The sequence below is a fragment of the Neoarius graeffei genome, chromosome 23 (assembly GCF_027579695.1).
Source record: "Neoarius graeffei isolate fNeoGra1 chromosome 23, fNeoGra1.pri, whole genome shotgun sequence".
Classification (NCBI taxonomy): domain Eukaryota; kingdom Metazoa; phylum Chordata; class Actinopteri; order Siluriformes; family Ariidae; genus Neoarius; species Neoarius graeffei.
Window position 1 is genome coordinate 43,586,790 of NC_083591.1, and position 12,130 is coordinate 43,598,919.

Here is a 12,130-nt window from a genome sequence, read left to right on the forward strand (position 1 = left end):
TCTTGGTCTGCTGAGCTCGAGACCAGTCTGGGTGGTGGTGGTTGTTGTTGTTGTTGTTGGGACTGCTGAGGAGGATGAAGAGGAGGAGGAGAAAGAGGATGAGGATGTTGGTGCTGAGAGATGAAGAAGGAATCAAAGAGCAGGTTGGAGGATGGAGGAGGACTGTCCAAATGGTCTGAAAGCGGATCATCACTGATGCCGCTGTCGCAGGGCGACGGGGCCCATAGGGGTGAGCTAGAGCCTGACACACACTTGCACACATTCAGCAAGGAGCCCAGGAAATGATCAGCTTCATCACCGCTGTGGGACGGTAACTGCAGAAATGTACACGTGCACACGGAACACATGGGAACAACAGACACACAAAAGTAGGTCAGACCCTCATAATGATCCAAGGCTCTGTTTTCAAAGAAACTTTTTTTTTTTTTAACAGTGTCATTGGATGAAGGAACACACCACCCACTCCAATCTCTGTGAATCAAAATGAAGCCTTGGTTTTGCTTAACGGATGACATCACTGCTCACTTGTTTAAAGGAAAAGGAACTGGAAGATCAAAACACAAGCTCTCTACATGGAAGCTTGGTTTGTGCTTCATCTAAAAAGAAGTCAGTGAAACTTTTGGTTCAGATGTGTCATGTGCCACTATACTCACACTTTGATCCGGGAATGGCCTGGCTAGGTTAACATGGACACCCTCGGGCTCTTCAGGAACCGAGTTCTCATCAGCCTGCTCAAAGAGGAGATCTAAGAGTTCCACCCCATTGAAGCTCTGAGAGAGACAGAAACAAAGAGAAGTTTGGTTGTATCTGACAGGAATGTTTAACCAAGCTGTCCATCGCTCAGAAATAAAATTTTGTCCATCATAGTTTAAAAACTGCATTTTTTTTAAGGGCCTAACCCAAAAACATGCAACAAAATCCCCATAGAAATGGCTTCATTATATATGATGTACTTATTTTTCTAAACTAAACAAAACAGAGTCATACTTTGATACTTCTCTTTTTTTAACAGTTCTTTATAAATCATGATTAGGATTCCATACAAAAATTAAGCCTGAAGCTAAACTTCCTGAACTTCATCATATGATGGATATGACGAAAATAGACCTAAAGAGTGAAAAGTTCTGAAGTAATTGTACTTCTATACTATACTATACTATACTATACTATACTATACTATACTATACTATACTATACTATACTATACTATACTTTCTGTAGTTAAATACATATAATTATATTTATTATATAAGTTGTATTTTCAGAGATTTGTGTCTGAGTGCAGCTACAAATAAATGCGGTCATATTTTTCCCCAAAATACAAACCTTTCATGATCCAATCGACACATGAATTTGGAATGACTGACAATTACACAGGGTGGCGAGGTGGTGTAGTGGTTAGCACTATCACCTCACAGCAAGAAGGTTCTGGGTTCGAGCCCAGCGACTGGCGAGGGCCTTTCTGTGTGGAGTTTGCATGTTCTCCCCGTGTCTGTGTGGGTTTCCTCCGGGTGCTCCGGTTTCCCCCACAATCCAAAGACATGCAGGTTAGGTTAACTGGTGGCTCTAAATTGACCGTAGGTGTGAATGTGAGTGTGAATGGTTGTTTGTCTCTATGTGTCAGCCCTGTGATGACCTGGCGACTTGTCCAGGGTGTACCCCGCCTCTCGCCCATAGTCAGCTGGGATAGGCTCCAGCTTGCCTGCGACCTTGTATAGGATAAGCGTCTACAGATAATGGATGGATGGATGGATGGACAGTTACACAGATGTTTTGAACTTTCCGATATTAACTGATTTGCAGGAAGCCCCCTCCCCTCATCTCATATTTGTAATATCTTCTTTTTGAAAATAATTAGGCCTACAGTGATGTGTCAAATCGAATACTTTACAATGATTTTAATGTTAATATAATTATAAAGTGATTTTTTGTTTTTTTTGGGGGGGGGGCCTTTCTGTGTGGAGTTTGTATATTCTCCCCGTATCTGTGTGGGTTTCCTCTGGGTGCTCTGGTTTACCCCACAGTTCAAAGATATGCAGTTAGGTTAACTGGCTATTCTAAATTGTGCATAGGTGAGTGTGTGTGTGTGTGTGTGTGTGTGTGTGTGTGTGTGTGTGTGTGTGTGTGTGTGTGTGTGTGTGTGCACAGAAACATGGTTTGCTTCAAGCCTGGTTGGGTTTGGCAGTGATGATGACAACAACCATATTTATCATGATTTTATCGCTATCATTATTTCATTATCACTATTTGCATCATAAAATGTTATTGCTATGTCAGTGGCATTAGGATATCTATCATTGTATATGCTGACTAGTGATTTCTGTTTAATATGACAGGTAAGAGATAATGTCCAAGAAAGTCAAAGTTAAAATCTAACTTTCATTCTCTGCAACTCATGAACGAATTTTTTTTTATGTATTTTTATTATTTTATAGAAGGTTCTTTAACAATGTGTAATATAACATTCATACATTACACTTACAATCACCTTATATCTCCCATCCCACCCACAACAAACCTTTATGCCAAGGAAGAAATTCCCTAAAAAAAATAAAGGGATGCTCATGGTGAATAACTGCATCGTTTTTGAGCTTTGCTTCACAATGCGCTCTCAATTACTATTAAGGAAGTGTTGTTAGCTTATCAAAATAAGTCAGTAGAGGATCCCAGGTTTTATAGAATTTTTTGGTGGATCCTTTGAGAAAATATTTAATCTTTTCCAGTTTTAAAAACATCATGTCAGAAAACCATACAGATGCTTTTGGTGGGGTTACTGATTTCCATTCCATGAGTATTCTCTGATGTGCTATGAGGGTTGCTAAAGCAATAACACTTTCTTTACTGCTGGGCATTACAAAGTCTCCTCCTTGTACCCCAAATATAGCTGTTGCTGGGCTGGGTTATAGATCTAGGCCAAAGGCCTCATTCAAAATCTTAAATATAGATGTCCAGAACTCTCTCATCTTAGAACACGTCCAGAACATGTGGGTTAAAGGGCTGATGACACGAACATGACTCTATGCAATTTCTTAAATAAACTATACAACATGGCAAACATGTTAGATTTCTGTTATAATTATGTGAAAAGAAGCTGTTGTTACGCGAATATCCAACTTTTAATTGCACAGCGCAAGAAAACTGGGTCCGTGGCTCGCGGCCATGTTGTGACGTCAGCGGAAGAACATGCTGCGGTTCACTGGCTGTCTACTCAATGGAAATGGCGCATGAAAACGCCGGTGAACTCTCTAGCTCTTCCTCTTCTGGGAGTCTAGAATTGTGTTGTGAGTGGGATAGATCGGAAGAATCAAGTGATGACGAACACGGGTGCATCCAACCGTACAGGTTTGAACCTGTTACTGTGCACCAATCTGAGAGCGACTCCGACCCCGAGATGGACAGCGGACAGACAGACAGCCCAGCATTGAACACCACAAGGTTGGATAACAAGGATTGGTAGGTCAACCCGTATTTGTTCAAAATGTTACGGAATCAATATTTTAATATTGTGTATTGTTGTCTTGCATGTGTAAACACTGCTTATATCATGTAAGCCGTATGCTACACTGAATACATAGTTCCTAATGGAGCATGCAAACGGCTAACATAATAAGCTTACGACTATGCCTGATCCGTGATACATTTAGGATAATATTGGCAGGCACGTCTTCTAGTTTATGGCTTCTTAGTTTTATCCTTGAATGAAGCAAAATATTTGATAACCTACATCAGCGTAAGCAAATGACAATCTGTAGCCTACTTGTCTGGCTAAGTTAGCTTTCCCTCAGTGTTTGCTTTGAGAAACAAGCTTTCACAAGCAAATACATGACTGATATCACGCCGACTTTATGATTACATTTATGATTATCATGAATGTGTACTCTATGATGTGTACTCTATGAGCGCTCTGGAGCGAGTCACTTCCAAGATGGCTGCGCAGACCGCATGGTTACTATTTTTAGCATCATGTCGGGCACTCTATAGCTCTACGTACCTTTATCTTATGTCGTTTCTCAACACATGTTCTGACAGTTGGACTGTGTTTGGAGGAGTCGCCTTGTCCCAGACTGCTGGATCCAGCATAGCTACTAGTAGACCCCCTCCGGAATACTGTAGGCACTGCTGATGGTAGCAACACACGTTTGTGCTGAACTGAACACCCAAGAGATTCCTTTAAGCTGGGAAGGGTGTCAAAACAATCCAAATCGAAGTGTTCAGAGCACAGGACAGATATTGGTGAGGGCTCCCACTTGTCACGAGTGCGCCTGACTTGCTTCACCCACTTCGCATGCAGCTCGGGATCTCTGGGAAACTTGAATAAACTTACCCCATCCTTGTGGGTTTTGGAGCAAAAGCCGGCAACACAACGCGAAGGCATAATAAATATATATATATATATATATATATATATATATATATATATATATATATATTTATTTATATATATATATATATATATATATATATATATATATATATATATATATTATAATAATGTATAATAATAATACTAATAATGATAAACTGAACACCTCTCGCATCAACAACAAACTGGTAAGTGAGGAGGAAGATTCTTTCGCTGATGTCATATAGCCCCTCCTCCTCTTTCATCTCCTGGGTGCTGCAGCCCCGTCAAATTTGCCCAAATAGCCGCGTTTTTTATCATAACTTGTAAAATAGGCGCCTTCGTGAATTAATATATGGATCATTGGGAATTACTTTTTATGTTATAAAACATCGCCAAAGATGTCAAAAACGTGTCATCAGCCCTTTAAATCTCCTCTGGCCATTCTACAGCGGTCACATAAATCGTCTTCGTTAGAGTATATTTTGACCAGTTTTGCCTTACTGTAATGCATACGGTGGAGAATTTTAAACTGAATTAAGTTTAAGTGTGCACAGGAGGAGGAATCATTCACCCAGCTCAGAGCTGTATCCCACACTGCCTCAGATATGTCAGTCTCTATTTCTTCTTCCCATTTAGCTTTAATGCTATCCATAGATTTTTTTTTTGGATGACATAATTAAGTTGTATATAATAAATATCTGGCCTCTAAGGGTAAGAGGAATTTGAAGTATGTCATCCATAATTGAATGTTCAGGTAACTGAGGAAAGGATGGGATGTGTGTTTGAATGAAATGGCGCATCTGCAGGTATCGGAAGAAACTGGATTTAGAAATATTGAATGTGTGGGAAAAGTCAGTGAAGCCGGGAGGTGGCCAGAGAGCTCATGAAGCTGCGGCAGGGGTCCCAGTCTACCTCAGATTACGCCATCGAGTTCCAGACGTTGGCGGCTTCATGCGGTTGGAACGAGAACACCCAGATCGACGCATTCCTGCACGGCTTGTCCGATGCCATCAAGGACGAATTGGTATTGTGGGAACTACCATCAGACCTCTCCAGCCTCATGGACCTCGCCAACCGCATCGACGCTAGGATCCAGCAATGGAGGAGGGGGAAGAATCGCCCCAGACTCACCTCCTTTCCACCTCCCGCCACGTCCGTCAAACCCATGCAGGTAGACCGGGTTCAGGTGTCAGCAGAGGAACAACCTCACCAGCAGAGCACGGGGGCCTGCTTCTACTGTGGTCAGCTGGGACACATCTGCCGAGCCTGCTTGCTAAAAGGACGAGCCCACCAGTGAATCAAGGGGCCCTGGTGGGCAACGCTCGGAACCAGTCCCCCCGCTAATCGTCCATTACTTCCTGTCATCATTATCCGTGACAACCAGCATCACCACCTCCAGGCCCTCATCGACTCAGGGGCGGACAGGAATCTGATCTGCTCCGCCACTGCCAAGCGTCTGGGAATCCTGCTATTTGCTCTTGATGTCCCTCTCACTGTCCTGACATTCAATGGCACCGGCTTGATCAGCATCACCCACCTTACTGCCCTGCTCACCCTAAGGATTTCCAGTAACCACTCAGAAACCATCCAGCTTCACGTCTTGAACAACCCCCATGTACCCATTGTCCTAGGATTACCATGGTTAATGCAGCACAATCCCCACCTTAACTGGACTAATAACACCATGCTAGGCTGGAGTTCTTCCTGCCTGACCTCCTGTCTGAACTCCGCTCTGCCTCCTGCCAAACCACCACAGCCCTCAGCCAGCGAGTTTCCTGACCTTTCTCATGTGCCTCTGGAATATCTGGACCTTAAGCTAGTTTTCAGTAAGACCCGAGCAGTGTCCCTCCCTCCTCACAGACCCTACAACTGTGGTATTGACCTTCTGCCCAGGACAGCGCCACCCAAGGGATGCCTCTACTCTCTTTTTCTCCCACCGAAAGACAAGCCATGGAAAAGTACATCACCAAATCACTGGCAGCTGGGATCATCTGCCCTTCCTCCTCCCCAGCAGGGGTGGGGTTCTTCTTCATCAAAAAGGACAAGTCACTCCGCCCCTGCATTGACTATCGGGGTCTCAATGCCATCACGGTCAAGAACCGCTACCCACTACCGCTCATGACCACAGCCTTTGAACTACTCCAGGGAGCCAAGGTATTCACCAAGCTAGAGCTACACAATGCATACCATCTTGTCAGGATCAGGGAGGGGGACAAGTGGAAGACAGCTTTTAACACCACCACTGGTCACTACAAGTACCTCGTGGTCCCTTTCGGCCTGACCAACGCGCCCGCAGTCTTCCAGGCACTCGTTAATGACATCTTAAAGGACTTCCTAAAATCTTAATTTTCATGTACCTGGATGATATCCTGATCTTCTCCCGCTCCCTGGAGGAACATCAGGGTCATGTCCGGCAGGTCCTCCAGCATTTGGTTGTTCATCAAGGCAGAAAAGAGTGAATTTCACCAGAGCTCTGTCTCGTTTCTGGGATTCATCATTTCCCCAGTAAGGATCCAGATGGACCCCCCTCAAGCTCAAGGCAGTTGCCGATTGGCCCACCCCATCTTCAAGACGAGAGCTCCAGCACTTCCTTGGATTTGCCAACTTCTACAGGCTCTTCATTCGCAACTTCAGTATGGTGGCCAGACCTCTCTCAGCTCTGACCTTGACCAAGACCCAATTCAAGTGGGGGGAGGAAGCAGAGAAAGCCTTTTCCACGCTCAAGCACAGGTTTACCACAGCACCCATTCTCACCATACCCGATCCAACCAAGCAGTTTATTGTCGAGGTCGATGCTTCCGAGTCAGGGATCGGAGCTATACTTTCCCAGAGGGCCAGTGATGACACGGTCCACCCATGCTCCTTCTCCCGCTGGCTATCCCCAGCCAAATGGAATTACAACATCGGCAACCGAGAACTACTGGCTGTTAAACTAGCCTTGGAGGAGTGGAGGCACTGGCTTGAAGGGTCAGAGTTCCCCCTCCTAGCCTGGACCGACTATAAGAATCTGGAGTACCTCAAGTCCGCCAAACACCTTAATTCCCGTCAAGCCCATTGGTCTCTCTTCTTCTCCCAGTTCAACTTCACGCTTTCCTACCACCCAGGCTCCAAGAACATCAAACCCGACGCCCTGTCCAGGATGTTCTCCTCCCACCAAGAGGAGTCCAAGCCACCCGAGACCATCCTTTCTCCACACTGCCTGGTGGGAGCCGCCATTCTAGAGGTTGAGACGCTTGTGCAGAAGGCCCTGGAGCAGGACCCTGGTGAAGGTAACCCCAACAACATTCCTCCTAACCATCTGTTTGTTCCCAGTCCTGTGCGAACCCAGGTGCTGCAGTGGGGTCATGGCTCCAAGCTGGCCTGTCTTCCAGGAACCGCCGAAACCCTGGCACTCTTCCAGCAGCACTTTTGGTGGCCATCCATCAAGGAGGACGTCCAGGAGTTCGTGGCAGCCTGTGACACATGCTCCCAGAACAAGACAGCCAATTGACCCTCTGCCGGCTTGCTAAGACCCCTCCCAACTCCACATCGACCTTGGTCTCACATCGCCCTGGACTTCGTCACAGGACTCCCCGACTCAGGTGGCAACACATGCATTCTCACTGTCATTGACTGTTTCTCCAAGACTGTTCATTTCATCCCTCTGCCCAAGCTCCCCTCAGCCAAAGAAACTGCTGAACTACTCATCCAGCACATTTTCCGTCTACATGGACTGCCCACTGACATCATTTCTGACCGGGGTCCTCAGTTCACTGTGCAATTCTGGAGGGCTTTCTGCAAACTCATCGGGGCCACCTGTAATCTCTCCTCAGGCTTCCACCCACAGACCAATGGCCAGGCAGAACAGGCGAACCAGGCTTTGGAGGTTGCACTCAGGTGCATGGTGTCCAGGGATGCCAGTTCTTGGAGTAAGTACCTACCCTGGATCGAGTACGCTCATAACACTCTTCCTTCATCTGCCACAGGTCTCTCACCCTTCCAGTGCTCCCTAGGTTACCAACCACCACTCTTCCCCAACCAAGAGGAGGAGGTCACCATACCCTCTGCCCAGATCTTCATACACCACTGCAGAAGGACATGGGCATTGGCCCGGAGAAAACTCATTTGCTCCACCCTAGCATCCAAGAGGTAGGCCGACAAACGCCACTCTAAGGAGCCCACTTACTGGGTGGGGCAATGAGTCATGCTCTTCACACGCCATCTGCCACTCAGAACTGTCTCCCGCAAGCTGGCTCCCAGGTACCTAGGACTGTTCCTCATCAAAAAGGTAATCAACCCATGTTCTGTCAGACTGGCACTACCACTCACCATGCGACGCATCCACCCCACGTTCCACGTGTCACAGCTTAAACCTCTGGTCTTGAGTTCATCATGCCTACCTGAATATCTGGGCTAATAAATAAAAAAAAGACTTCTGATTGCAATATGATGCGTAGATTGGCCTATGCATTGTAAACATTTGTGCAACTTACGAATATAAGGCAGATCTCCAATCCATTTCACCCGTTGGTCTACTTTTAGTGAGTCCAAAGTAGTCTAGGCTATTCACCATCATTTTGATCCACAGGTCCCTCTGGATGCTTGTATGTAGCAACTCCACGGTCGTAGGGCATCTTTGGGTGATGAAAAAATGAATGACTGACTGCTTATCAAATTCAACTCGAAGTCATGCAGGGTACAGCAGATTAAATCTCACATTCTTCACATACAATAGCTGTTTGACATCCTTAAACGCTGCGCGTTTTTTCGCTAGTGCTGCTGACATATCTGGATATATTCGCAGTTTAGAGCCGTTGAACTCCACGTTATTCATCCGGGCCCAGCATAGTACTTTTTTCCTTTTCCTGAAATCGGTGAAAGCAGACCACAAACAGCCGGAGTGGCTGTTCTTTTTGAGGCTTTTGGCTGAGTGAATGATGTGCTCGTTCCAGTTCAGGCAGTTTGTCCAAAACTCCCGGCATCACCTCCATTAACATGTTGGATACAAACTTCACTGTAGACTGACCTTTCTCGCTGTCCTCCGGAACATTTAATATCCTGAGATTAGCACACCTAGAGCAATTTTTCCAGGTCCTCCAATCAGTCAAACAGGGTCGCGTTATGTTCCTCCAAAAGTTTTGTCTTTTTTTCTGTAATGTTCAGTGCGGAGAAGCTGTCAGCAGGTAGAGATTCGGTTGCACTTAGCCTTGCCTGAAAACTGGTTACAGTCTCGGTTAATGCATTCACAGAGGATTGGAGAGGAGCAATCGACTCTTGAATTAAGGCAGAAATGTCCTCTTTTAGTGAAGTTCGTTGTTTATCCAGTTCAGCGACCAGTTGACTCATGGAAACTTTGTTTGAACTTGGTGTTTCACCTGAATCGTTGTTAGCCATGGCAGCGACTTTGCTAGCATCACTGGGTTTTGACATAGCAGCTGATTGTCTTGTTGGTTTGCTCATGTAGTCGATCAATGCTGTGTCTTTTCGACGTAAAAGTGATGTTCACTACTAAATAAAATAATTATTAATCGAAAATGTCCTTAGTGGCGCTTTTTAAAGGTTATACTGAAATGTTAAGCAGGGAGCTCTACTGTCTTGCGATCTATCTCCTCATGGTCAAATCGGAAGTCCCCTCATGAGCGAATATTAGGCAATTCTTACAGTTATCTCCAAATGCATTTTTTGTTTTGTTTTGTTTTTGTAGAAATTCATAATTCATCTTCCTTATCAGGAACACTGGCTTAGAAATGTGATTACATTTTTTTTTTTTTTTACTACTCTACATTAGAGGTGTCCCATTATAAGGAAAACACAGTGAGAAATGAGAATTCATACCTTGCCCATGGATAATAATCTTATGGCAGATGTTTATCATAATATCTGTTACATACATTCACCAGTCACTTTAATAGGAACTTGTTCTTGATTCTAAGATTCCTGTTCTTGGCTGCAGGAGTGGAACCCAATGTGGTCTTCTGCTGTTGCATGCTGAGATGCTTTTCTGCTCACCACGGTTGCAAAGAGTTGCTATGAGTTATTATATCCTTCCTGGCAGCTCGAACCAATCTGTCCAGTTTCCTCTGACCTCTCTTATCAACAAGGCATTTGTTTCCACCCACAGAACAGTCGCTCACTCAATGTTTTTTATTTTTTGCACCATTCTGTGTAAACTCTAGAGACTGTTGTGTGTGAAAACTCCAGGAGATCAGCAGTTTCTGAAATACTCAAACCAGTCCATCTGGCTCAAACCAACACCCATGCCACAGTGAAATGAAAGTCATACTTTGAGATCACACTTTTTCCCATTCTGATGTTTGAACATTGTGAACATTAACTGAAGCTCTTGATTTGTATCTGCATGATTTTATGCATTGTGCTGCTGTCAAAGAAAGAAAGCACAACTTTATTCATCACACACTTGTGAAATTCCTCTCTGCATTTAACCCATCTGAAGCAGTGAACACACGCACATACACATGAGCACACACACATACCCAGCGCAGTGGGCAGCCATGCTAACAGCGCCCGGGGAGCAGTTGGGAGTTAGGTACCTTGCTCAAGGGCACCTCAGCCCAAGGCCGTCCCATATTAACCTAACCGCATGTCTTTGAATTGTGGGGGAAACCGGAGCACCCAGAGGAAACCCACACAGACACGGGGAGAACATGCAAACTCCGCACAGAAAGGCCCCCGCCGGCTGCTTGACTCGAACCCAGAACCTTCTTGCTGTGAGGTGGCCGTGCTAACCACTTACGCCACCGTGCCGCCCACGGAGGATTGGCTGATTAGATAATGGCATAAAAGAGCAGGGGTTGTGGATGTTCCTAATAGTGGCCTGTGAGGGTATGTAAACTGTGAGGCAAGACACAACTCCTTAATCAAGTCAAACGAAACATTTCAGCATTTGAAAATAAAACTGTTGTCTATTTCACTTTAATATACACAGATTGAAGTAATGTCGCGTCAGTGATGAACAATACTTAGAAAGTGACAGAATTATGCAACCATTAAAAGAAATGTACAGAACGTTCATTTGACACCTTTACCTGAGCTCTTATCTTAAATTAGAAGTGCTAATAGAGTTCTGATTGTAGAGTATGAGCATTGTATTGAACAGACTGAAAACCCAGAAATCCAAAATCACATTTTTTTCCCTTGTGCATATACCCTGTACATCGTTCTTCTATCCTTAATCCAAACCTGTCCTTTAATTCTGACTGACAACTATCAGTTGCTACATAGCGCCTTCCTGAAAGTGTGATCAGAGATGTCAGGATCGCTTAAATCTCTCTTCCCGCTGTTCTATTCCGCATGATTTCTATAAGAAGTGTTTTCAGTTCGATCATGAATACTCATCTGGCACCATGTGGTTTTTGTGACATCGTTAGTGTGACAGGCCTAAAATTACCACCGTGTTCTGCACAGCAGCTGTCACAAACCTCACAGACTGATATTATTATAGGTGTTTTAAAAAAAGCCTGCACTTAATTCTTGACAAACTTTATTTATTTTTTGTCTCTAATACCACTAGATAGCTATGCTACAGATTACAGAGCCATTTCACCAGTCAGTGTGTTCAGCTGTGGATTGAATGCATGATGCACTGACAGAAATGCTGAATTTTGTAAGCATCTTTGATTTCTGAGAAACACTTCAACAGATATTTCTTAGCAGTGAAACAGAACAACCTTAGACCTTAGCAGAAGGCTTGCAATAATATCATATTTCTTTCATGCATATCCCTCTTATGTTTTCTTTTGTGAAAATAAGAGTGCCTCTCTCTGTCAAAAATGAACTCATGTTATC

At 44.5% G+C, this 12,130-nt stretch overlaps 1 protein-coding gene across 1 annotated transcript in view; it reads right to left on the minus strand.

The window, feature by feature from the left end:
• creb3l3b (cAMP responsive element binding protein 3-like 3b) overlaps nucleotides 1–9,158 on the minus strand; it is a 55,643-nt gene extending 46,485 nt beyond the window's left edge. The window contains exons 1-3 of the mRNA XM_060906615.1: nucleotides 9,042–9,158; nucleotides 654–770; nucleotides 1–314 (exon numbers count right to left, since the gene is read on the minus strand). The exon at nucleotides 1–314 is cut by the window's left edge and continues 17 nt beyond it. Coding sequence (XP_060762598.1) covers nucleotides 1–314; nucleotides 654–770; nucleotides 9,042–9,158 — 548 coding nt within the window. The remainder of the gene's footprint in view (nucleotides 315–653; nucleotides 771–9,041) is intronic.
• Nucleotides 9,159–12,130: the final 2,972 nt, after the last annotated feature.